The following is a 26243-nucleotide window of genomic DNA, read 5'->3' on the forward strand; positions in this document are numbered from 1 at the left end:
TCATTTGGAGAGGGATGAGGACGGTGTATAATATTTCATTCTCTCATTGCTTTTACTTTCCTGTAGTTATGAGAAAGAATTACCTGCCATGTAAAAAGCACTGGTGCTGGTATATGAAATTTTGGATTTAGTTCACGGAGCCCCAGTACTACCTTTGTGGACCACCAGGGATCTGTGGACCCCAGGTTGAGAACCACTGTTTAGTTGAAGGTGTGGCATGTACAATGATGATCATGATCATCATCATAATCTAATATCCATTTTCTGTGCTGGCTTAGGTTGGATGGTTTGACAGGATCCAATGAGCTGCAGGGCTGTGCCAAGCCCCAGTGTCATCTTTAGCATGGTTTCTATAGCTGGATGTCTTTCCTCACGCCAGCCTTTTTACAGTGTACACTAGGTACATTTTTGTATAGCATCAGCACCAGTGAGGTTGCCATGTAACTTGCAAGACAAAAGCAGAATGGTGGGGGAAGGGGGGAGGAAAAAACTGTGACTACTGAGTGGGAGTGGTGTAATATTTGAGACAGGGTAAGTGGTTTTATGCCAGGTGTTGAAAGGCTAAAATAAGGTAGCCAGACAAACAAAGGTGTCTTGCTCTACAGGTATGACTACCCCACATTATATATAGGGCTAAGTGGTGATAGCCGAGAAGAGATTCATTACACTATGTAACACAATTTTTGTCTTTGGATAGCAGCTGTTATTTCCTATTTGCCTGCTCCTAGAAAGTATGAAAAATGGTTAATATTTCCTTCAAACTTCGCTTTGTTAAATCTATTCAAACCCCAAAGAATCCCCCTTAACATGTAGTTATTATGCTCCCCCACTACTCCTGCTCATCATCAGAGATGCGCATATTGTCAGCCACATGTTCATATGGTTAAGATCAAGCAACAGAAAAGCAAATCTGAAGTATTGGGCAGAATATTTGTTATAACGATATTTCTGCTTCAGCAGCTCAGCACCAAATCTGTCTGAAATGTAATGGGAAATAGGTCAGTTTGAAAACATTGATGCCCAGGTCACAGAAGCAAAGTTTGAAGGGAATAGTAGTCATTTCCTTTGATTTTTAGATAGAAGCAAATGAGAAATAACACTTACTGATCAAAGACTAAAAAAAATTAAAATTTTGTTACAGTGTTATTTACTTTGGTGTTAGTAGGACAGCAAGTGACAGAATCAGCAGAGTTCTCTTTCTTTCTTTCTTCCTTCCTTCCTTTCTTTCTTTTCTTTCTGTCTTTCTCTCCTTCCTTTTCTTGTGTTTATTTTTTTCCCCTCTCTTTCAGGTTCAACTATTTGCCATAGGTGATTCAGTCCAGATAATTGAAGATATTCGTAAAGTTAAAGAATATCAGAAAGGTCACGGAGAATGGACTGATAGCATGGCATCGGTGGGTGTATTTGTATATTTATTTTTCTGTATAGTTCTAGACATGCCCTGAACCAGCAGAAAAACAGTCAATCATTTCCACATCCCTGGCCCTAACCAGCCCAGTTTTATAATTAACAGACACATTATGTTATAGGGTCTTTATCATAAAAAAGAAAGTAAAAAACAGCAGGACTGTGTGGTAAGAAGTTTGCTTCCCAACCGAAATTTTTGTTTGTCTTGTTGCCAAGAGAGGCTCCCTTTCTTTCCTGATGAGAAGATTGCATCATACACCCTTTATTCCTTTGGAATGAAACCATGTGGTCTTCGAAACATATGTCGAGAGTAAAGGAATTTTGTTAACATCTTCGTTCAACTCCATTCTTTCATTTATTCATATATAACACCCAAATTCTGCAAATGAACCCGGAGTTTCTACCCTTGGACAGGTTGCTTCAACCGTGTTTCTGATGCGAATTTGCTACCTTGGTATCGGTTCAACGAATTTTCCATGCCGACGATAAACATAGGATAATTCATTCACCTACTGAAATATATATATATATATATATATATATATATATATACACACACACACATACACACACACTCACTCACATACATACATTCATACACACATTCATATGTGTGTGTTTGCTTGTCTGTCTATGTTTGTCCCCTCAATGCTGCCTAACAACTGGTATTGTGGTTCCGTAAATGATATCAATAGAATAAGTACTAAGCTTTAAGAAAAAAGTCCTGGGGTCAATGTGTTTGACTAAAAAGCCCTTTGAAAAATGGTGCCCCAGCATTGCCAGAGTCAAATGACTGAAACAAGTAAAAAAAAAAGATAAGTACTAGGGTGATTTCTTAGACTAAAACTTTTCAGGGCAGTGCTCCAGCATGGCCACTGTCCTATGACTAAGACAAGTTAGAAAGATTAAAAAATGAGAGAATTAACAAATATCGGTTATCGTCATCTCATTCATTGTTCTTCCTGAATTTCCTCCTCTCCCATTGGTCCATGTTTCTCTGTTGACCATTGATTTATAGGTTATCAGACAGATGAACAGTTCTATCTTACATGGTTGTACAAACTGTTAGAAATAGCAGCCATATCTCATTCAAATCATCACAGTATACTCTCTAAAGAAAAAAAATAAGTAGAAAGAACAGATTAAATAATATAGTCCTAGATACTCAATTCCAACTTGGTTAGCATATGCCATACTTTTGCACCAATGATTGGGCATCTTGCATAGTTATTCACACTGTTGGAAATAGTAGCCAAATTTCATTCAAATCATTACTTTATATTCTGAAAAAAAAAAGGGTTGGAAGGACACATTGAATAATATAGTCTGAGATACTTGATTCTCACTTTCACACCAATGATATGGCATCTCACATCGTTGCTTAGTCTGTTAGAAATAGCAACCAAATCTCACTCTGGTCATCACACAGTAATGGCCAAAAAAGGTAGGAAGGCCACTTGAAATAATATAGCCTAAAATTCAAATAAAATCTTCAAATGGCACCTAAAAGGCACCCACTACACTCTCAGAATGGTTGGCGTTAGGAAGGGCATCCAGTTGTAGAAACTTTGCCAGATCAGATTGGAGTCTGGTGCAGCCACTGACTCTCTAGACCTCAGTCAGACCATCCAACCCATGCCAGCATGGAAGACAGATGTTAAACGATGATGATGATGTCAATTTTTACAATTCTGTAAATAATAATATTTTATAAGCTTAAAGCTTCTAAAATGTTTTATATATATATATAGGGAGAATTCATGAAAAAAACAAGATGAAGACAGGTGGTGTACAAAACAAACAGATGTATTAGTATAACGCTCAGGAATAGAAAAATTCTTTTACGTTTCGAACCTGCACTCTTCTTCAGAAAGGGACACAGAAAAAACAAGGAGAGAAAAAATATGTGTGCAGTGGCTACCGATCTATCATATATATATAAACACATACACAAAGGGCTTCTTTCAGTTTCCATCTACCAAATCCACTTACAAGGCTTTGATTGGCCCAAGGTGATAGAAGACACTTGCTCAAGGTACCACACAGTGGGGCTGAACACAGAACTATGTGATTAGGAAGCAAACTTCTTACCACCCAGCCACACCTGCACCTTTATGTACACTGGATCTCAAAATCTAATCTTGAACGATCTACTACTATTAAATACACCTGCTCATAGGTTTACTTTTACTCTTAATTTCACCTGTATTTTTTAGGTTGTTATTTTTTGATCATGTTTGACTTCAATTGACCTGTGTTTTATTTTATTTTGTATTGTTTTCTTGTTGTTATACAGGCATTAGGTAAAATTGGTAAAGTGAAACAGGTTTACCCAGATGGTGATTTACTTGTGGCGGTGTCTGGTAAAAAGTGGACATATAACCCTTTGTGTTGTGCAGTGGCGCCAAATAGTCCTCTCGAGGTGAATAACATTCATAGTATGAGTGATAGAGAGGAAGACCCTGGTAAGTCTCACTGATATTTACTTTCTTTCTTTTACTTTCTTTTACTTGTTTCAGTCATTTGACTGCGGCTATGCTGGAGCACCACCTTTGGTCGTGAACTCGACCCCGGGACTTATTCTTTGTAAGCCCAAGTATATAAGCACATCTCTAGACATGCAACCATATGCATGATGATACATACATAAAACAAAACATACAAATCTGCTCATGCAATGACTCCAAATATTGCACATAGACACACATACATGGAAAAATATCCTGTTGAGATTCCAAAGGAGGAGACTTGCATCTAGGTTAGAATCTGGATCTTTCTCTATTGGCAAGAAGTCTTAAATTAAAACTGAATAATTACAGACACACATACATGCATACATATATACACACGCATACACGTACACTCTTTTACTCTTTACTCTTTTACTTGTTTCAGTCATTTGACTGTGGCCATGCTGGAGCACCGCCTCCAGTCGAGCAAATCGACCCCGGGACTTATTCTTTGTAAGCCCAGTACTTATTCTATTGGTCTCTTTTGCCGAATCGCTAAGTGACGGGGATGTAAACACACCAGCAATGCTAGGGGGACAAATACAGACACACAAACATATACACACACACTTATATATATATACATATATACGACAGGCTTCTTTCAGTTTCCGTCTACCAAATCCACTCACAAGATGCCACGCAGTGGGACTGAACCCGGAACCATGTGGTTGGTTAGCAAGCTACTTACCACACAGCCACTCCTGCGCCTATGTATTCTTTCTTTTATTAGGATTAATGTTTATTGTTCCTTGGTACTTTTCTGTGACCATGCTGTAGCAATATTTTTAAATAAAATTTCTTCTTGTAGCATCGCTGACGGAGCTGCTGGAACAGTTATTGAATATGAGTCATAAAGACACACGTCTCGATCAGTTCGTACGGGAAGCTGCTCAAGGACAGATAGACAATATTCGTGAAGTTATAACAAAACATCCAGACAAAGTAAGCCATTACGCAACCCTCTCTGTATTTCACATCTCAAATGTTCTCTGCTTTACTTCGTTTGATATACTCTTTTACTCTTTTACTTGTTTCAGTCATCTGACTGCAGCCATGCTGGAGCACCGCCTTTAGTCGAGCAAATTGACCCCGGGACTTATTCTTTCTAAGCCCAGTACTTATTCTATCGGTCTATTTTGCCGAACCGCTAAGTGACGGGGACGTAAAACACACCAGCATCGGTTGTCAAGCAATGCTAGGGGGACAAACGCACACACACACACAAACACACACACATACACATATATACATATATACGACAGGCTTCTTTCAGTTTCCGTCTACCAAATCCACTTACAAGGCATTGGTCGGCCCGGGGCTATAGCAGAAGACACTTGCCCAAGATGCCACGCCGTGGGACTGAACCCGGAACCATGTGGTTGGTTAGCAAGCTACTTACCACACAGCCCAGTGTATGCATTAATATTTAATGCTTTTAAGGCAGGAAGCTGGCGGAATCGTTAGTACACTGGGCAAAATGCTTAACAGTTTTTCATTCATCTTTATGTTCTGAGTTCAAATTCTGCTTAGGTCAACTTTGCTTTCTTCTTTTTGAAGTCGATAAAATAAGTACCAGTTGCGAACTGTCAAGATCTGACATCTCACACCTACCCTACAATGTCATTCTAAAAATAAACAATCAAATCCTTGAAATTTTAAACTACAAGATAATGCATGATTAATTCAAAGCAATGTGAATAAACAAGTATTAGATTTTATAGCTTAATCTGAAAGCTAAAGGGTTAAGATAACGTATCTGGAACTTAAGAGAACACATTAGAATTTTAAGCAGGTATTTGGGACATGATTTAACAAAGGACAACCCATATCATCATCTTTTATCACTTATATTTCTTTCTCACTCCAGATTGATCAAAGAAGTTCTGGTAAAACGGCCCTACAAGTTGCCAGTCATCAGGGCCATAAAGATATTGTAATAATGCTGCTGGATGCTGGAGCTAATTTAGAATTACAAGATGAAGATGGAGACACAGCTCTGCATTATTCAGCATTTGGGTATGTTTACAGAGTATCCTCCAAGAATCTCTTGGTTTTTGCCTTCTTTTTCCTTATTCATCTATTTGTTTGTTTAGCCAGAGGACAGAGTGTAGTGCTCTGTCTTCCTCTCTTATTTTTTCCCACTGGTCACGGAGTCCCCTAAAATGATGGACATTGGAGGAAGAAAGAATTATTGTCGTGCCAGGTACTTAGCATGACTGCTTGCAACAGATCAAACTTTTCCACAGGAATGCAAGAGTCAGGCAGTAGTTTTAACCCTCTAGCGTTTAAACTGGTCATGGGATTGCACCTAGAAAGTTTCTCTCTAAGGCACTAGTCCAGGCAAGGTTGTTTATGGAAGACCAGAAGTCACCCATGCATACCAGTCTCCCCTCTCCATGCCACCGATGTCATCCAAGGGAAGGCAAAGGGGCCAATACAGCTTAGCACCTGTGATGTAGCAACTCTCATTTCTACAGCTGAGTAAACTGGAGCAATGTGAAATAAAGTGTCTGGCTCAAGAACACAACACACAGCCTGGTCCAGGAATCAAACTCACTACCTTATGATCGTGAGCCTGACACTCTAACCACTGAGCCATGTGCCTTCACATATCTGGCCCAAATATGCTATCTGTTTTATGTTCAAACCAGCCACTGATCAAGCTTATCACACTTGACCTTCAATGTCATTCCAAAAGTATACAATTAGATCATCAAAATTCCAAAGCTATGAGATAATGCATGATTAATTAAAAACAATGTGAATGAGAAAGCATTACATTTAACAGAATAATTTGAATGCTGAAGGGATAAACCATTTGATGGATTGAGTCTCCTGCTGAAAATATAAGAGTAATCCATTGACAGGCTTCCACAAGTGTACCAAATTTCATTCATAACCACTTTACAGAGTGGGTACATAAAAAGCACCATCTGAACGTGGCCGATGCCAGCGCCACCCTGGCTGGCTTCTGTGCCAGTGGCACGTTAAAAGCACCAACCGATCGTGGCCGATGCCAGACTCCCCTGGTACCTGTGCCGGTGGCACGTAAAAAGCACCCACTACACTCGCGGAGTGGTTGGCGTTAGGAAGGGCATCCAGCTGTAGAAACACTGCCAGATCAGACCGGAGCCTGGTGCAGCCCCTGGCTTCCCAGACCCCGGTCGAACCGTCCAACCCGTGCTAGTGCGGAAAACGGACGTTAAACGATGATGATGATGATGATGTATAGGGTGTATTGTGGTACCAGCACCACTGTGGAGGCACATGGCTTGGTGGTTAGAGCAGCGGACTTGTGGTCGAGGGATCACGGGTTCGAATCTCAGACCAGGTGATGTGTGTGTTTATGAGCAAAAAATCTAAGCTCCACGCGGATCCAACAGAAGGTAATGGCGAACTTCTGCGGACTCTTTCGCCACAACTTTCTCTCACTCTTTCCTCCTGCATTTTGCAACTCACCTGCGATGGACCGGCGTCCCATCCAGGTGGGGAACCTATATGCCAAGGAAACCGGCAAACCAGCCCTTATGAGCCAGGCATGGCTCGAGAAGGAACAAACCAGTACCACTGATGGAATGGTCACCCTCCTGTCCAAAGACTCCTCCTCACCCTACATTGTCTCTCCTTATTTTCCAACCAGAAATATATGTTTTCAACTGGCAATGACCCCATCTCACTATCATCTGTCCCCCAAAATGTAAAAAACACTCAGCTGGGAAGCAGCATAGCAGTGATGATGTCATATCTGTTGTTGATGAGGTTTTTGACCAACAGGATGAAACCTTCTTCGTCAATCAGATCCAAGCACTGCAACACCAATGGAAAAAAGTGTGTGGACCATAAATGGGGGTGGGGGTACTATGTTGAAAAATAATTCTCATTTGGTCTCACGTTCCATGAGAGTGTCTTTGGTCAGCTTATGAACTTTTCAGCCAAGGCTTATAGCAGTGACCTCACTCTTCATCTTCTGCTGTCATTTATCACCTCCACCTTTTCCTCCCTGACTCGCTCTTGTTTCCTTCACTACTCCCCCCACCCCTCAACTGATATTTACCCTTGGTCGTGCCTCCTTTCATGTTGCCCATTCACCATATCTAATCATCTAATCATCACCATCACTACCACCGCCATCATCACCCCCACTACCACCATCATCATCATCATCACCTCCATAACTACTATCGTCATCACTACCTTTATCGCCACCATCACCACCACCACCACCATCATGATCGTCACCAGCACTACCATCACCACCACCATCACCTCCATCATTCATCACTACCTTCATCATCACCATCTCCATAACTATTATCACCATCACTACAACTGCTTTCGTCACCACCACCACCAGCACTGCCACCACTACCATCACCACATCACCATCGTTACCACCACCGCCACCATCTTTACCACCACCACCACCAGCACCATCATCATTTTTCTTTTCCTTGTAAATTTTTTGATCTTTGGTTTTTGTGCCTTTCCAGGAACCAACCAGAGGTAATGGAACTGCTGTTGTTGAAGGGAGCCAACATTAACGCTTTCAATAAGGGTGGCTGTAGCACACTTCATGTAGCCGTGAATAAACAGTTTGTCAAGTGTGTCCGGGTATTACTTAAGCATTCGACTCCAGTTAATATTCAGGTATGTAACAGCAACAGCAACAACAGTTGTAGCTAACATGAAAGATCGATCCTTCCTTCCATCCACTCTACTGTAAAAAGCATCTTTTACCCACTAGTATTTAAACTGACCATATCCAGCCCAAATATTCTACCTGTTCAAACTGGCCAAATTTGGCCCCTTATACTAATCTTACTAATCCTTATACCAGTGGTTTTCAACCAGGGTTCCGACAGTACAGTCCAGGGGTTCCGCAAGAAGTTACAAAACTGCTAAAATCGGCAGTAATTTTTAATTCTCCTGTGCAGATATGTGTGCATAAGGCTATTAAATTATTGCACAGGGGTTCCTCGAGCCAGTGGAATGCTTCCTTGGGGTTCCGCTCCAGCAAAAAGTTTGAAAAGCACTGCCTTATACTAATCCTACAATCACATCATTGAGGTCTCAAAGCTATGAGATAATGCATGGTTAATTCAAAACTGTGAATAAATAAGCATTACATCTAACAGAATAATTTGAATACCTATTTCTTTATTGCCCACAAGGGGCTAAACACAGAGGGGACAAACAAGGACAGACAAACGAATTAAGTCGATTGTATCGACCCCATTGCATTGTGGTGTGTGCGAGATTCGAATATAAAGGCACCTACCTTCTCTTCGCTCTGATAGAGACCCTTCAGTGGTAACGGATCCTTCGTCACAGCCCCGACCCGAATGCTAAAGAAAGCAGCTGCTTCACCCAACCTTAGCAACGTCTTCACACGTCTTAACACCTTGACGACCCTCGTTCAAAAAGGCCAAAATCGCCGCTCCCTGCACATGCCTCACGGCTGCCCCTTCCGGTTGCCCCAACTTCCGGTCAATGCACCCAGCTGCTGACGTCATCCCACATGCATAACTGGTACTTATTTAATCGACCCCGAAAGGATGAAAGGCAAAATCGACCTCCGCGGAATTTGAACTCACAATGTAATGGCAGACAAAATACCGCTAAGCATTTCGCCCGGTGTGCTATTATGACAAAATTTGAAACCATTATTAAGGCAGCAAGGTGGCAAAACACTTCTCATGCCAGACAAAATGTTTTGCTGCATTTCATCGGTCTTTATGTTTTGAGTTCAAATTCCACTGTGATCAACTTTGCCTTTCTTCCTTCCGGGGTCAATAAAATAAGTACAAGTTGACTATTGGGGGGGTCAATGTAATCGACTACCCCCCCCCCACCACCTCCTGCAAAATTTCAGGCCTTGTGCCTGAAAGAATTATTTTTATTGTTGTTGTTGTCATTATTGTTATCATTCTCATCCATAGGATGCATATGGAGATACTGCCCTACATGACGCTATAGGTAAAGAGAACAGACAGATCATTGATTTTCTTGTCAGCTATCCTGGTATCGATTACACGTTGCGTAACAACCGAGGCTTCAATGTGTTACATCACGCAGCTCTCAAGGGGAATAACTTGTAAGTTAATTGCTGTTGTCTTTTCTCGTTCATTTTTTTTTTTTGTTGTTATTGTTAATTATTGTTCATTAATCCCACCTTCTCAGCACCAAGTATGGCCTCGTTCAGCAGACTTATGATCAAAAACATTCTAGCCATGACCACCTCAAGGGACAAGATAGTGGATACAGACAGAGAATCTTTTCTTTAGGATACCATATCATAGGGCCTCCATTGGCCATGGTCAACCAGGAATTGCTGTACTTGGAAAATTCCTCTTTGAAGTGCAGGCTTGTAGGAAGAATTTTACGGAAGATTAGCAGTCACCCATGCTCTTTACGCCACTGATGTTATTAAGTCTCTATTTACAGACGCTTACATTTTTATGTTTTCTGCGAAGTTTTCATGGGTCCAGCTAGTACAGCATAATTACTTAGTTAAAACGACCGACACGTGTTTCTGCTACATAGAATATGTACAATTGCATATGTGAAAAAAGATGAGATATATAAACAGAGAAGATTGTCAGGTCATTAAAAGTACATTTTGCAGCCACGTGTGTGAACATTCGTTCAGGGTCTTTCCTTGTCATATTCTGTATTTCATGCTGGGATGGTTTAGACAGTTTGATTAGATTAGATTCAACTCATTTTTTTTTGGTTTTTTTTCTTCCAGCGCAACTGAAAGAATTCTGCAAAAATGCCGACATATTGTTGATATTAAGAAAGATGATGGTTTTGCCGCACTACACCTTGCAGCTTTAAATGGCCACCGAGAGGTTGCTAACACGCTCCTCACTGTGGTAGGTATTAGGGCCTTTAATAAATGCTGATATCTTTAACATAATCCCTGGTTGCCATACTCTTTTACTCTTTTACTTGTTTCAGTCATTTGACTGCGGCCATGCTGGAGCACCGCCTTTTTAATCGAGCAACTCGACCCCGGGACTTATTCTTTTGTAAGCCCAGTACTTATTCTATTGGTCTCTTTTGCCGAACCGCTAAGTAACGGGGACATAAACACACCAGCATCAGTTGTCAAGCAATGCTAGGGAGACAAATACAGACACACAAACATACACGCACACATATATATACATATATACGACGGGCTTCTTTCAGTTTCCGTCTACCAAATCCACTCACAAGGTTTTGGTCAGCCCGAGGCTATAGTAGAAGACACTTGCCCAAGGTGCCACGCAGTGGGACTGAACCCGGAACCATGTGGTTGGTAAACAAGCTACTTACCACACAGCCAATCCTGCGCCATCATCATTATCATCATTTAATGTCTCTTTTCGATGCTGGCGTGAGTTGAACAGTTTCACAGGAGCTGTCAAGCCAGAGGACTGCACCAAGCCTCACTGTCTGTTTTGGCATGGTTTTTATGGCTGGCTGCCCTTCCTAATGTCAACTACTTTTCAGAGTGGACTGGATGCTTTTTACATGGCACCAGCATGTGGTACAAAATTTTCAAGTTGTTTGTATTTCAATTAAAAAAAACTTTATTTCATAGTTTTTATGTCTCCTCCTCTTCCTTGCCACTTTTGTGACTTGGCCAAGTTTCGCTACCCTTTCTCCCCTATCATCACCCTCCTTGCCACTACCATCTTACTGCTGCCTCTAACACCTCTAACACCACAAAGATTGCCACCACCACTATCCAGAGATGTAGCCAGATTCTAAAGTTAAGGGGAGTGAGTACATAAAAAGGTGCTGTTAAACATACCAAACAATTTTTAACTCATTTCTCTTATACCATGCAACTTATTTCATAAGTTATAATATACATAAATTATTCTACATTCATTAATTTCATGCTTCACTAACGATGTCATTATGTATGAAAAGTTCCCCTCTGAAGCACAAGTCGAGGCAAGGTTGTTTATAGAAGACCAGCAGTTGCCCATGCATACCAGTCTCCCCTCTCCATGCCACCAATGTTATCCAAGGGATAACATCAGTGGCCACCAACACATCACAGGAGATTGAGCAGACAGTTCGAAATCACAGGGGTTTGGTCAAATAAAGTAATGAGTCCAGAAAGTTCTTCCAAGGCCATGTGATTAACATCATCATCATCTTTATCATTTAACATCCGCTTTCTATGCTGGCATGGGTTGAACGGCTTGTAGCTGGCTAGCAGGGCACTGTCCCAGACTCTAACTGTCTGTTGTGGCATGATTTCTACAGGTGGATGCTCTTCCTAATGCTAACCACTTAAGTGTGCTGGGTGCTTTTTGCATGCCACCAGCCCGGGTGCATTAACACAGCACCAGCATGGGTGCATTAACACAGCACTGACATGGGTGCTTTTTAAGTGACACCAACACCTGAAAGGACAAGCCTATATGTGTGGAAGACAGAGATTTTACTTAGCTTGATGTGTCTTAAGTACAGCAAATCCTTACATCTCCCGGTCCCTTGTCATTTCCTCAGTGAGGCCCAGCATCCGAAGATCCCTTCCCACCACTCATCCCACAAAAAAATAGAGATTCAATCTTTATCGCACAAATAAACTTAAGAGTTAAAAAATAAATGCTGAAAAAGCGCCAATTTTGAAAAATGTGTTACAGGGGAGAGTGGTCTCTCCTCTTCTCTTCCCCTCTTAGCTACACTACTGCCACCACCATCATCATTACCACTAACATCTCTCTCTCTGTTTTCTAGGGCCAAGCACAATTGGATATTCGGAACAATCGTCAACAGACTCCACTTCTCCTTGCTGTGTCCCAGGGCCATATAGGTTTGACGGAATTCCTGGTGTCAAAAGGAGCGGAAATCAACGCTGAAGATGAAGACGGAGATATCTGCCTGCATCTGGCTCTCTTGAGGCAGACTGTTGGCAGCGAGAGTGAACACTCACAAGTACTAGATGGAGTAAGTGGAAACATTTGGGGTTTTGTTGTGTGTGTGAGAGTGTGAGCATGAGTGAGAGAGAGAGAGAGAGAGAGTGTATATGAATGTGTGTGAGAGAGAGAGAAAGTTTGTGTCTGTTAGAGAGGGATAGAGTATGAGATGCAGAGGGACAGAAAAAAGTAGTGGTGGGGGTTAAAAGATAGAAACAGAGAGACTGATGGTTACCACACTGACTTTCTGTCTTCTAGACTAATAGCAGTTCAGAGCTAGAAGTGGGTTAGGAACAGGACTGGACTGTTAGATACATATGGCTGAATACATAGTGGGGAGATTGAACAGAGAAATAGTGACAGAAGTGAATAGATAGATAGTGCTGCAGTAACAGGACTAATCAGGCAGTATTGGGACTGAACGAACCATGACAGGACTGAACAGATAGTGTTGGGATTGAATAGTTAACCCTTTCGTTACCAAACCGGCTCTGGTTCTGAGTACAAATGTCTTGTTTTCATAAATTTTGAATTAAAATTTTCCACCAAACCTTAGTCACAATTTATGTTAGTAACACTAGCTTAATGATAACTAAGTTATTTTACTAAATTCTTTGTTATATTTAAAGTAATTGAAAGGAACATAGAGCATCTCAAAATAAATGCAGTAACGAAAGGGTTAATGGTGGCAGTGAACAGATAAATAGTGATGGGACTAAATATTTAATTACAGAACAATTAGTGATAGGACTGAACAAATAGTGATATAGTTAAGCAGACAGATAGTATTGGGGCTGGACAGACACTGATGGGTTTGAATGGATCATAATAAAGCTGGAAAGATTTAGACAGGACTGAACAGATAGATAGCAAATGGGGTTGGACAGACAGTGATAGAATTGAAAAAGATAGTAGTGAGAGTGAATAGATAGCTAAGAATGACATGAAGTATTTAGAAATGGCAACTGAACAGACAGTGAATGGGAACTGAACAAGAGAAATAGTTATGGGATTGAACAGATAGTGATGGTAATTATCAGATAATGATGGGGACTGAACAGATAATGATGGGGCTAAACAGATAATGATAGAGCTAAACAGATAGTGATGGGGTTAAACAGATAGTTATGGGGCTAAACATAATGATGGGAACAGATAATGATGGGGCTAAACAGATAATGATAGAGCTAAATAGATAGTGATGGGGCTAAACAGATAGTGATGGGGTTAAACAGATAGTTATGGGGCTAAACAGATAGTGATGGGAACAGATAATGATGGGGCTAAACAGATAATGATAGAGCTAAACAGATAGTGATGGGGCTAAACAGATAATGATGGGGCTAAACAAATAGTTATGGGGCTAAACAGATAGAGATGGAGCTAAACAGATAGTGATGGAGCTAAACAGATAGTTATGGGGCTAAACAGATAATGATGGGGCTAAACAAATAGTTATGGGGCTAAACAGACAATGATAGAGCTAAACAGATAGTGATGGGGCTAAACAGATAATGATAGGGCAAAACAGATAGTGATGGAGCTAAATAGATAGTGTTGGGACTAAACAGATAGTTATGGGGACTGAACAAGATAAATAGGGGCTGAATAGAAAGTGATGGGTTGAACAAATAAATAAGAATGGGAGATGAACAGATTGTGAAGGGAGTGAATGGTGAGGGTTATTGCTGACTGAACAGATAAATAGGGATGGGACTGAACAATGATGAGAGTAAAGTGACAGAAAGCAATGAAACACAGTATACTCTACCAAATATCTATCTTGAACTTTTGGTCAACACAGTTGAAGTAATTTTTTTTTTTTGAGGTGCCATGCAAAGGGATCGAACTTGGGACTCATGTGGTTACAAAATGTACTTTTAATGACACGATAGCCTTCTCTGTTTATATGTATTGTTATCAGTTTTATTTCTTTCAGATTCGTTCACAACTTGGCTTAAGCGAAGAAGATGAGCGTTCAGGTGTGGTTGTAGCCTGTTATCTAGCACAACGAGGTGCAGATCTTTACCATAAAAACCACCGAAAGGTTACACCACTCGACATCATAGGCGATTCGATATTAGAAGAGAGGGTGAAGAGGTTTGCTGCAATTTCGTAAGTATGGAAGGACAGCGATAACATAAATTTGCCTTGTTTTCATTTGTTTGGGAGAATTTTGTATCTAACTGCATTTATATTCCCTGTTATTGTTAATTTTAGTTGTTTACAAGCCACATAAACATGGTATCCATTTATACTCACATACTGGCTGTATGAAAACAAACAGAAACACACACACACACAGACATACACACACATGCTTCTTTTACTTGTGTCAATCATTTGACTGCAGTCATGCCAGAGCACTGCCTTGAAGGATTTTAGTTGAACAAATCAACCCCAGGATTTATTTTTTTTAAGCCTAGTACTTATTTTATTGCTACTTTTACCAAACTGCTAAGTTATGGGGACATAAACATACCAATACTGGTTGTCAAGCAGTGATAGGAGCATAAACACAGACACAAAAAACACACACACACACACATATATAGAAAGAGTTTCTTTCAGTTTCCATCTACCAAATCCACTCATAAGGCTTTGATCGGCCTGAGGCTATAGTAGACATTTGCCCCAGGTGCCATGCAGTGGAACTGAACCTGGTACCATGTGGTTGGGAAGCAAGCTTCTTACCACACAGCCATGCCTGTGCCTATATTATATATATACAGATTTTGCAGTACTGGTGCCATGTAACAAGCACCCCATCCACTCTGTAAAGTGGCTGGCATTAGCAAGAGCATCGAATCATAAAAACCATGCCAAAACAGGTGCTCATGCTGCATGAAATGCACCCAGTACACTCTGTAAATTGGTTGACATGAGGAATGGAATCCAGTCGTAAAAACCATGCAAAAACACACCTCGCCAGTGTTGGTGCCATGTGAAAGCACCCAGTCCACTCTATAAAGTGGTTGGCATTAAGAAGGGCATCCAGCTATACAAACCATGCCAAAACAGACAATAGAGCTTGGTGCAATTGTCTGACTGGCCACCTCCTGTCAAGCCAGCATAGAAAACAGACATTGCAGCAGTGCTGGACAGGACATGTTTGAAGGATGGAGGGTAGGCTCCTAAAGGCAGTTTTCTATACTGAACTACATCATTATTTTGCTAAGTATTTCACTTCCAGTCACAATAATATATTAGATTTTAAAATTTCCCTCTTCTAAGCGTTTTATATTTCTCTTTTTCTCTCTACCATGTAATTTCCATCTTCATGTCTTTAACATTTCTCTCTTTCTCTTCACCTCTCACTTCCACTAACTCTCTCTCTTAATGTAACTGCCTGCCCTTCCCATCTCTCTTCATCTATCTTTCTTTAACCTCACCACCAGAACATTACCCTCTGCTGAATATTGCATCCTAAACATATCTCTTTTCCTTTACTTTTCTCCCCCACCCTACAGCACATTATTAACACTTCTCTCTCCTTCTTTTCTCTCACTGTCTTTTTCTCTTGCTCTTCCCCTCATGCTTCAGCTAATAGATTATTATACAGGGTAGCCCAGAAGTAGGTTTACAGTTATTCAACTATCTCTTTCGCATTCATATATTAACAGTTTAGATCTTAATTATAAAAAAAAAATACGAAACCATTATTCGATGCTAATTGTAAGATAGAAATTTAAATGTAATAAAGTGTTATAAAGAAATCTAAAGTGCCAACATGATAACTGTAAACCTGCTTTTGGGCCACCCTGGATAGATTCTTTCTCTCTGTGTTTGTGAGTGTGTATATGCAGTTTCTTCTCTCTTTCATTACTCATCTTTCCTTTCTCTCTTCCATAGAATGGGACAACAAGTGCCAGACCATATCGATGATCCAAGAAGTCATATCAGAGATTGTTTGCTGTGTTCTGATAAACAGGCAACTGTGAAGTTCCAGCCCTGTGGTCATGTGGTGACCTGCGAAGACTGTAGCCTAAAAATTATGATTAAAAAATGTATCCAGTGTAAAGTGCCTGTAACTAGCAAAATTGGAATTGGTAAGGACAGGCTTTATGTCTTGCTCTCAACTGGTGTCTGTCCGTGTGTCTGTCTATTCTCTGTACAGTAATCTGGCAGAGAGAGAGAGAGAGGCACAATATATTCGTATATATATGTCTATCCTTCTCTGTCAAACAAAAACAATATTAATCTATTGTTTCTCTCTCTCTCTCTCTCTCTCTCTCTCTCTCTCTCTAACTTTCTATTTCTTTCTTTTTATCTCTCTCTCTCTCTCTTCTATCTCTCAGTATATCAATCTATTGTTTCTCTCTCTCTCTAGCTTTCTATTTCTTTCTTTCTCTCTCTCTCTAACTTTCTATTTCTTTCTTTCTCTCTCTCTCTCTAACTTTCTATTTCTTTCTTTATCTCTCTCTCTCTCTCTCTCTCTCTAAGTATATCAATCTATTGTTTCTCTCTCTCTCTCTCTCTCTAACTTTCTATTTCTTTCTTTTTATCTCTCTCTCTCTCTCTTTCTATCTCTCAGTATATCAATCTATTGTTTCTCTCTCTCTCTAGCTTTCTATTTCTTTCTTTCTCTCTCTCTCTAACTTTCTATTTCTTTCTTCCTCTCTCTCTCTCTAGCTTTCTATTTCTTTCTTTCTCTCTCTCTCTAACTTTCTATTTCTTTCTTTCTCTCTCTCTCTCTAACTTTCTATTTCTTTCTTTCTCTATCTCTCTCTCTCTCTCTCTCTAAGTATATCAATCTATTGTTTCTCTCTCTCTCTAACTTTCTATTTCTTTCTTTCTTTCTTTCTCTCTCTCTCTCTCTCTCTCTCTCTCTCTCTCTCTCTCTCTCTAAGTATATCAATCTATTGTTTCTCTCTCTCTCACTTTCTATTTCTTTCTTTCTCTCCCTCTCTCTCTCTCTCTCTAACTCTCAGTATATTATTCTATTGTTTCTCTCTCTCTCTCTCTCTCTCTCTCTCTCTATCTCTCAGTACTTCAATCTATTGTATGTCTGTCCATCTCTGTCAGTATATCAGTCTATTCTCTCTCTCTCTGCTTTTGTACATCCAAAGTCAATGAAATGAACCACCATGACCCACTAAGGGATTCTCTCAGTTGTATTCCTTTACTTGTTTCAGTCATTTGATAGCGTCCATGCTGGAGCACCACCCTGAAGGGTTTTAGTTGAATAAATCAACCCCAGGACTTATTTCTTAAGCCTAAGTATTGTGTGGTAAGAAGCAGACTTCTTACCACACAGCCACGCCTTCATTCTTTTAGGTTCTGAGTTCAGATCCTATCAGTGTCAACCTCGGGCGCTGATGATGCCTCTATTCAATGCTTGACCTACTGGAAGTAGCAGCCAAACCATCCTGCAATTTCCCTCCTTCTAATGTATTTAAAATGAAAGAAAAAGATCTCAAACACACTGGACAATGCGTGTATGTGTGTGTGTGTGTGTGTATGTGTGTGTGCGCGCGCGGTGGGGTGTAGAGAGAGAGAGAGAGATGCTTCTGTTGGGAGATGAAACTGTGAAAACGAGTTTGTTGTTTTTTAAAAAACATATGCTTATTGAGGAGTTAATAGATCTTTCGAGAGTCTGGGATTCATAGAAAAACTCACCTAAATGTTCATTTCACCTGGTTATTAAAATCTATTTTGGCAATTTAAATTAATCTTCATTTGTGAGAGAAAAGTCGGGGCATCACGAATTTGCAAGTCGTTTTTATCAGGGAAAGATAACTCTTTGTTTAAGAAGAAAGTTAGTGAGTCACGATAAGGTTACCTCCCTTGTTTTATTGTTTTCTTTTTACCCTGGCTAATCTTTTACTGAACAATAGTGTATTCCTTGCATGCCTGATAAAATCTAGGTCTCTAGGGGCACGTAAAAAGCACCATCCGATCGTGGCCGTTTGCCAGCCTCATCTGACACCTGTGCCGGTGGCACGTAAAAAACACCCACTACACTCACGGAGTGGTTGGCGTTAGGAAGGGCATCCAGCTGTAGAAACACTGCCAGATCAGACTGGAGCCTGGTGCAGCCTTCTGGCTTCGCAGACCCCAGTTAAACCGTCCAACCCATGCTAGCATGGAAAGCGGACGTTAAACGATGATGGTGATGATGATGATGAACGGCTTTATCAAGCAGCAATCTAGATCTGTATGTATGTATGTGTGTAAATAAATGTGTGTACATATGTTTATGATTTTTCTCTATTATTCCAGATGGCTCCCAGTTCAATATTCTCCATTCATCACCAAGTTCACTGGATTCAAAACACCAACAGATTCAAGAACTGGAAGAACAGATCACATGTTCAATCTGCATGGAGCGGCGTCGCAACATGGCATTCGTGTGTGGGCACACCACTTGCAAAGAGTGCGGTGAAGTGTTGAAGCAGTGTCACATGTGCCGCAAACCAATTCAGAAAAAGATCATTCTGTATTGATCTCCATCCTGGCCCATCCCAACCTCACGCAATCAAATCCTTCCCCTTTCGTCCTTCCACAAATCAATCCCTTTTGCTTTCTCTGGTTTTATCTCTCCCCCTCTGTCTGTCACTCTCTCTCTCTGTCTTTCTCTGTTCTTTTCTTTCTTTTTTCAAACCCCTTCTTCCCACCTTTGACCCCCTGTCTTCTCTGCTCCCTCCCTATCCCTGTCCACCACCACGCTGCCTCTAATTAAGTGTTTTTTGTTGAGTTTTTTTTTTTTTTTTTTTTTTCTAATTACCTGTATGACATGTGGTGGCTGGCCAGCTGGCTGGCTGAGTGCACAGTGAAGCTTGCTGTCAATCTACACCTCACACTACCACCCTCACATCATCCTCTGCTTTTGTGTTTGAGTGTTTTTTTTTGTTTTCTTTTTTTGAAATCTTATTTTTATCTTACAATTCAGTCACCCTTTCATTGCAGCTTTCAACAGATTTATTTCATTCCTTTCATCCACACCATTCTATATACATACACACACACACACATTATATATGCATTATACACAAATACACACACATACATACATATATGTATATACACATGTGCACACGCACACACATCTTCATATATACATACATATATAATACACACATATTATATATGTATGCATATATATATATATATATATAATATATATATATATATATATATATATATATATTATATATATACCACACACATATACATGTATGCATATTTATGCATGTACATAAAAATATTTTTGTATATATTTATATAAATGTGTGTATGCGTGTATATATATATATATATATATGCAATATATATGCATATACATAAAAATATTTGTGTATATATTTATATAAATGTGTGTGTGTATGTGTACATATATATATATATATATATATATAGGTAAACAGTAAAAATAATTACAGACATGGACAAGAACATGAAACACCACAGAGACGACACAAGAACCACAGGACGGGACATTCGAAGCCCTCAGTCATCAGTCAAGAACCAGATGAAATAACAAATAAGTAAGGAAGGTTACGAGGTCAGAAGGAAGGAGAGACAAATAAATAATATATGATGAAGTCAGACAAATAATACATATGATGGAAAAAAAACATCAAAATCTGAAATGAAATGACAACAATTGAAGAATGTGTACAATGAAAATAGATGCACCAATCATAGGAACAGAAGTGAGAACTTTTCTTTCAGTTTAATGCTTTCTGGAAGAGAAGTAAAAGCACTAAGAGTGTTAAGAGGAAATTTAAACAGAAAAGAATGTGAATTCACAGTGTCTTTAGTTTGCAGGCCTCAAACTCTCTTTTTCCATCCTGGTTTTTTTATTTGTTCATCTTTGTATATTATTTATTTGTTTGTTTGTCTTGTGTTTGCCTTCTGATCTTGCTTGTTTAGGTTTTTTTGTTTTTTTTCGTCCACTTGTAGAGCTTATATATTCTCATATCCTATGCAAGACAAATCACTGTTACATCACAGATTGACCATAGCAACTATGCATGCATGCATACATACATGCTTGCACACACACACACACACACACACACACATGCATGCACACACATACATATGTATACATATGCATATAAATACAATATTATTAATATTCAGCTGAAGCTACAGAGTGATTCAGGGCTGAAAGTTTTGTGTTAGTACTGATATATATATATATATATATATATATATATACACACACACACACGTGTGTATATATATATATATAGGCGCAGGAATGGCTGTGTGGTAAGTAGCTTGCTGACCAACCACATGGTTCCGGGTTCCGTCCCACTGCGTGGCATCTTGGGCAAGTGTCTTCTGCTATAGCCTCGGGCCGACCAAAGCCTTGTGAGTGGATTTGGTAGACGGAAACTGAAAGAAGCCTGTCGTATATATGTATATATATATGTATGTGTGTGTGTATGTTTGTGTGTCTGTGTTTGTCCCTCTAGCATTGCTTGACAACTGATGCTGGTGTGTTTACGTCCCCGTCACTTAGCGGTTCGGCAAAAGAGACCGATAGAATAAGTACTGGGCTTACAAAGAATAAGTCCTGGGGTCGATTTGCTCGACTAAAGGCGGTGCTCCAGCATGGCCGCAGTCAAATGACTGAAACAAGTAAAAGCGTATATATATGTACACACATACACACACATATACATATATCCTTCCATACATGTCTTTATCATATTCATTTTTGGTGCTTTATATTCAACACATGGTGTGGCAGTGGTGGGGTATGATGCCCTTCATTTATTTATTATTTTTTTTAGTTAATTTGTATATTTTATAGATTAAAAGAAACATTTTTGTTTTGTTTTTTTTTTAACTATTTTCTACATTTGCTACTATCCCACACATCCACATGCGCACACACTCCCTGTTTGCAATTTTCCCTGAACCCCTGTGCCCCCTAACTGACAGAATGCACCCCCCCACCCAATGGCACCATACCTACCACCCCCTTGCTGCACCCTGCTTTCTGAAGTCCATTTCTCCATCACCACCACCATCACCATCACCACTACCTCTGTCTGAGTTCTCTGCTTAATTAGATTTTTCACTGTATTAATAAACAATCAGAAAATGAGTTCTGTTCATGTACTAATGTGTGTGTGTGTGGGGGGGGGAATATATGTATATATGTGAGTGTGTGCATTTGTAATATATGTACATGCATATATGTCTATATATATATATATATATATATATATATATATATATATATATTTATATATATGTAAATATGTATATGTGTATGAGTATGTGTATGCATCTATATATATATATGTTTGTGTGTGTATTTGTGTGTTTCTACATATATATATTGTAGCCGAACAGTCATAAAGAATGTTTATAATATATTTTACATAATGTAAACATTATTTAGTATCAAACTCAATACACTGTGCAGAGTGGATATGTATACAATATCAAATACATATTCTGCTTTCATCTGCCATTACGTTCTGAGTTCAAATCCCGCCGAGGTCAACTTTGCCTTTCATCCTTTCGGGGTCGATAAATAAAGTACCAGTTACACACTGGGGTCGATGTAATCGACTTAACCCCTTTGTCTATCCTTGTTTGTCCCCTCTATGTTTAGCCCCTTGTGGGCAATAAAGAAATAAAATACATATTCTGCGTCTGTAATTAGCACCTTGTGACTGACTGAAGTGAGATGACCAGGAAACCCCAGGCTTTACATTTGTATCCTTCACTTAGTTGGATACTGTCACAATATCTAGGCGGTCCCTCATTCCTAGAGGTTTTATTGTACACCTTGGACCAACCAAGGGTATTTTTGCGTCCCCTCACTCAAATGGATTTTCATTACATATGCTCATTTACTCATAGTTGGGACTCTGACAGACTAGACCTGGGTATGTCTTTGAAATGCAAACTGCATCTTGGCACTGTGCTTCTGGCTCAGGATTTACTGGGTTTTGAGAAGTGTGGAACCACCTCTTAGCCACTATATGCAGGTATGTCTGTGTGGTAAGAAGCTTGTTTCCTAACCGCACGATACTTGGTTCATTCCCACCGTGTGGCACCTTGGTCAAGTGTCTTCTACTGTAGCCTCATTTGGTAAATGGTGTGTGTATCTGTGTTTGTCCTCTCCACAACTGGTATTGGTGTGTTTACATTCTCATAACATAGCAGTTCAACAAAAGATACCGATAGAATAAGTACCAGGTTTACAAAGAATAAGTCCAGGGAGCGCTTTCTTTGACTAAAAACACCTTCAAGGCAGTGCTCCAGCATGGCCACAGTCAAATGACTGAAACAAGTAAAATAATGTACATATATATATATATATATCTTTTACTTGTTTCAATCATTATACTGTGGCCATGCTGGTGCACTACATTGAAGAATTTTTTGTCAAATTAATCAACCCCAGCACTTTTGTTGAGCCTGGTATTTATTTTGTCAGTCTCTCTTGCCAAACCACTAAGTTATGGAGATGTAAACACATCAATACAGGTTGTCAAGTAGTGGTGAGGGGATAAACACACACAAAAAGATATGCATTGATAGATATATTTATATATGTATATGATGGGGACTTCTTCCAGTTTCCATCTACCAAATCCACTCACAAGGCCTTAGTCAGCCCGAGGCTAGAGTAGAAGACACTTACCTAAGGGTCCAGTGAAACTGAACCCAGAACTATGTGATTGGGAAGCAAGCTTCTTATCACACAGCTACACATACAAATAATATATAAGATATATATATATATATATATACACACACACACACACATATATATATATATATATATGTGTGTATATATATATGTATATATGAGTGTGCATCTATGTATGTATATATAATTACATACAGTTTGTACTACGCAGTGATTCCCAAAGTGGGTGGTACTACCTCCCTGGTGGGGTGGAAAGATCCTGGGGCCCTTGAAGAAAAGTGGTGGGACCAAAATGGGGCGATGGATGTAAAAAAAAACACAGATAAAATAAAGGGTAATTAGGTTAAGTTTTATTTGTGAAATATTGTTGTTGTTTTGAACTTGCTGCAGAAAAGGGTCTATGTCTGTGATGGGAGGGGAGGGGGTCACTTGGAATGTAGCCTCAGTACCAAGAGGGGTGGCATCCTCAAAAAGTTTGGGAACCACTGTACTCCAGGATATGTCTTTCATCATTATTCATCTGCTCAAACTCATATCGCCACTTCTTAGCACCTTTCAACAGTATCACCACCCACAACTCCGTTCAGGGGTCTGCTGATCAGTCAGGGCTATTGCTATTGAGTAAATGTCTGGGTTATTTCGGCAGGTATGAGATGCTTTGGCACAGCTGTTTTTTGCTGACACCTGTCAGGTGTTGCTGATTCAATGCTGTCTTATTATTTGACTTCAGACACATTTTAATGCTGAAATGTTTCATTGTATTGTTTCTTTCATTCTCTTCCTTCAGTCTCTCTATCTTTCCCCCTCTCTTTCTCTCTCTCTCTCTTTGTTTATGTGTGTGAGTGTATTTCTCTTTGTGTGTCTGAGGAGATGGAAAATGTTTATATATGCAAGAGTTGGGCAAAAGTAGGTTTATAGTTGCTTAATAGGAGTGGGATGTTCATTTCATAATTCTCCTAAAAGTGGAAATAGAGAAATGAAAAGGACCTTCCACTCATTAAGCAACTGTATACCTACTTTTACAGGTGGCGAACTGGTAGAAACGTTAGCACACTGGGCGAAATGCTTAACAGTATTTCGTCTGCTGCTACGTTCTGAGTTCAAATTCTGCCGAGGTCGAATTTGCCTTTCATCCTTTCGGGGTCGATAAATTAAGTACCAGTTACGCACTGGGGTCGATATAATCGACTTAATTTGTTTGTCTGTCCTTGTTTGCCCTCTCTGTGTTCAAATTCCGTCGAGGTCGACTTTGCCTTTCATCCTTTCGGGGTCGATAAATTAAGTACCAGTTACACACTGGGGTCGATATAATCGACTTAATTTGTTTGTCTATCCTTGTTTGCCCTCTCTATGTTTAGCCCCTTGTGGGTAGTAAAGAAATAGGTATTTCGCCTGTCTTTACCCCCCACCCCTACTGTGTCAAAATCTCTCTCTCTCTCTCTCTCTCTCTCTCTCTCACTCTTTCTATCTGTATTTCTATATTTCTGCATTCACATGCATGGCATGAGTGTGTGTGTGAGTGAGTATTTGCCTTTATCACCATAAAGTCCAGTCCCCAAAAACAGGCCGAATGTCCAATAAGCCATGACAAACCATCAGCATCCAAACGGCTGCACCAACTGAATCGTCTCATTCCATATTTTCAGGCCACCACTATGGCTCAATTTTTATATTCCATCCCTTTTCCTTGTGGCCACCATACTGACCCCAATCTCAGCCTTAAAATACTCCAACTATGCAGTCACTTCAACTGTTTTATTTAACAACTCATTGACATTATGTTCTTTCATGTTCTCTTATTCTAGCAGAATAATTCTCAACTATTTTTATCTGTGGACCCCTTTTATTAGTATTTTATTCTGGTGGACCCCCATAGTCATTCAATGTTTAACCTTTAGCATTTAAACCGGCCATATCTGGACAAAACATTCTACCTGTTCTAACTGACCAGATTTGGCCTCTCACACTAACCCTACAATATCATTCTAAAAATTAAACAGTTACCTCTTCAAAAATCTCAAATCTAGAAGATAATGCGATTAATTCAAAACAATGAGAATAAATAAGCATTGCTTTCGACAGTAATGTAAATGCTAAAGGGTTAAAAATTTATTTTATAGATACTACTTTCAGAATTCCTGCCATTCACACATTTATTGGCGTAGGTTGAACCATGTGAAATGTTACAAAACCAAAAAATGTTGCTTGCAATGGACACATTTATATCAAAACTTTAGATGGACATTTGAAATACTATTGTGGGTCCCTCATTTACTATTTCGTTAGCACAGACCCCCCGAAGGCCTTATGGATCCTTGTTGAGAAGCACTGCAGCATGTCTCTTTTATATCCATGCTGACACACTCTCTGTATTTCGTGAATCTACTGCTCTGTTACTCCCCTGTGTAAATCCAATGCTAACCAGGTTAAACATCATGGTTTTAGCTACAAATGTACTATATCTAATTCTTACTGGAGTCATAGGGCATGCGATAATCATGCCTCATGACATCCTAAGTCCTTTGTATTTTAGCTTCTTTCTTTTATCAGCATGAACACTTGTATAGATAAGGAAATACAAGCTTATACACAAGCACACAGGTTTGGCAGTTGGAGTGACAAGGACTGTCTATTCAGCCTTAAGAATGACTGATGACTTGTATATATATATATATATATATATACATATATATATATTAAAGTGAAGATGAGTTTCACATTGTCAACCTGTCTCTCTCACCTTCAATCCAGTGGTAAGACCAGGTCCAGATCACT

General features: G+C 39.6%; 1 protein-coding gene and 1 long non-coding RNA gene across 5 annotated transcripts in view; one reads left to right on the forward strand and one right to left on the reverse strand.

Moving 5' to 3' along the window:
- LOC115224864 (E3 ubiquitin-protein ligase MIB2-like) overlaps window positions 1-19860 on the forward strand; it is a 137241-nt gene extending 117381 nt beyond the window's left edge. The window contains exons 8-18 of one of the 4 annotated variants that reach the window (XM_036513689.1): window positions 1290-1394; window positions 3704-3872; window positions 4729-4862; window positions 5788-5936; window positions 8411-8567; window positions 9860-10014; window positions 10669-10795; window positions 12663-12872; window positions 14766-14956; window positions 16694-16890; window positions 19064-19860. In XM_036513689.1, the coding sequence (XP_036369582.1) occupies window positions 1290-1394; window positions 3704-3872; window positions 4729-4862; window positions 5788-5936; window positions 8411-8567; window positions 9860-10014; window positions 10669-10795; window positions 12663-12872; window positions 14766-14956; window positions 16694-16890; window positions 19064-19287 (1818 nt within the window). In that variant the 3' untranslated portion in view covers window positions 19288-19860. The remainder of the gene's footprint in view (window positions 1-1289; window positions 1395-3703; window positions 3873-4728; window positions 4863-5787; window positions 5937-8410; window positions 8568-9859; window positions 10015-10668; window positions 10796-12662; window positions 12873-14765; window positions 14957-16693; window positions 16891-19063) is intronic. The other 3 variants (XM_036513690.1, XM_029795813.2, XM_029795814.2) reach the window with 3 other exon arrangements.
- LOC118768023 lies at window positions 8123-21933 on the reverse strand. The gene is made up of 2 exons (XR_005003942.1): window positions 21841-21933; window positions 8123-8186 (listed from the first exon to the last, which is right to left on the reverse strand). It is a non-coding gene; the product is annotated as an uncharacterized LOC118768023 (long non-coding RNA).
- Window positions 21934-26243: the final 4310 nt, after the last annotated feature.

This window comes from Octopus sinensis, linkage group LG26 (assembly GCF_006345805.1).
Source record: "Octopus sinensis linkage group LG26, ASM634580v1, whole genome shotgun sequence".
Taxonomy (NCBI): Eukaryota; Metazoa; Mollusca; class Cephalopoda; order Octopoda; family Octopodidae; genus Octopus; species Octopus sinensis.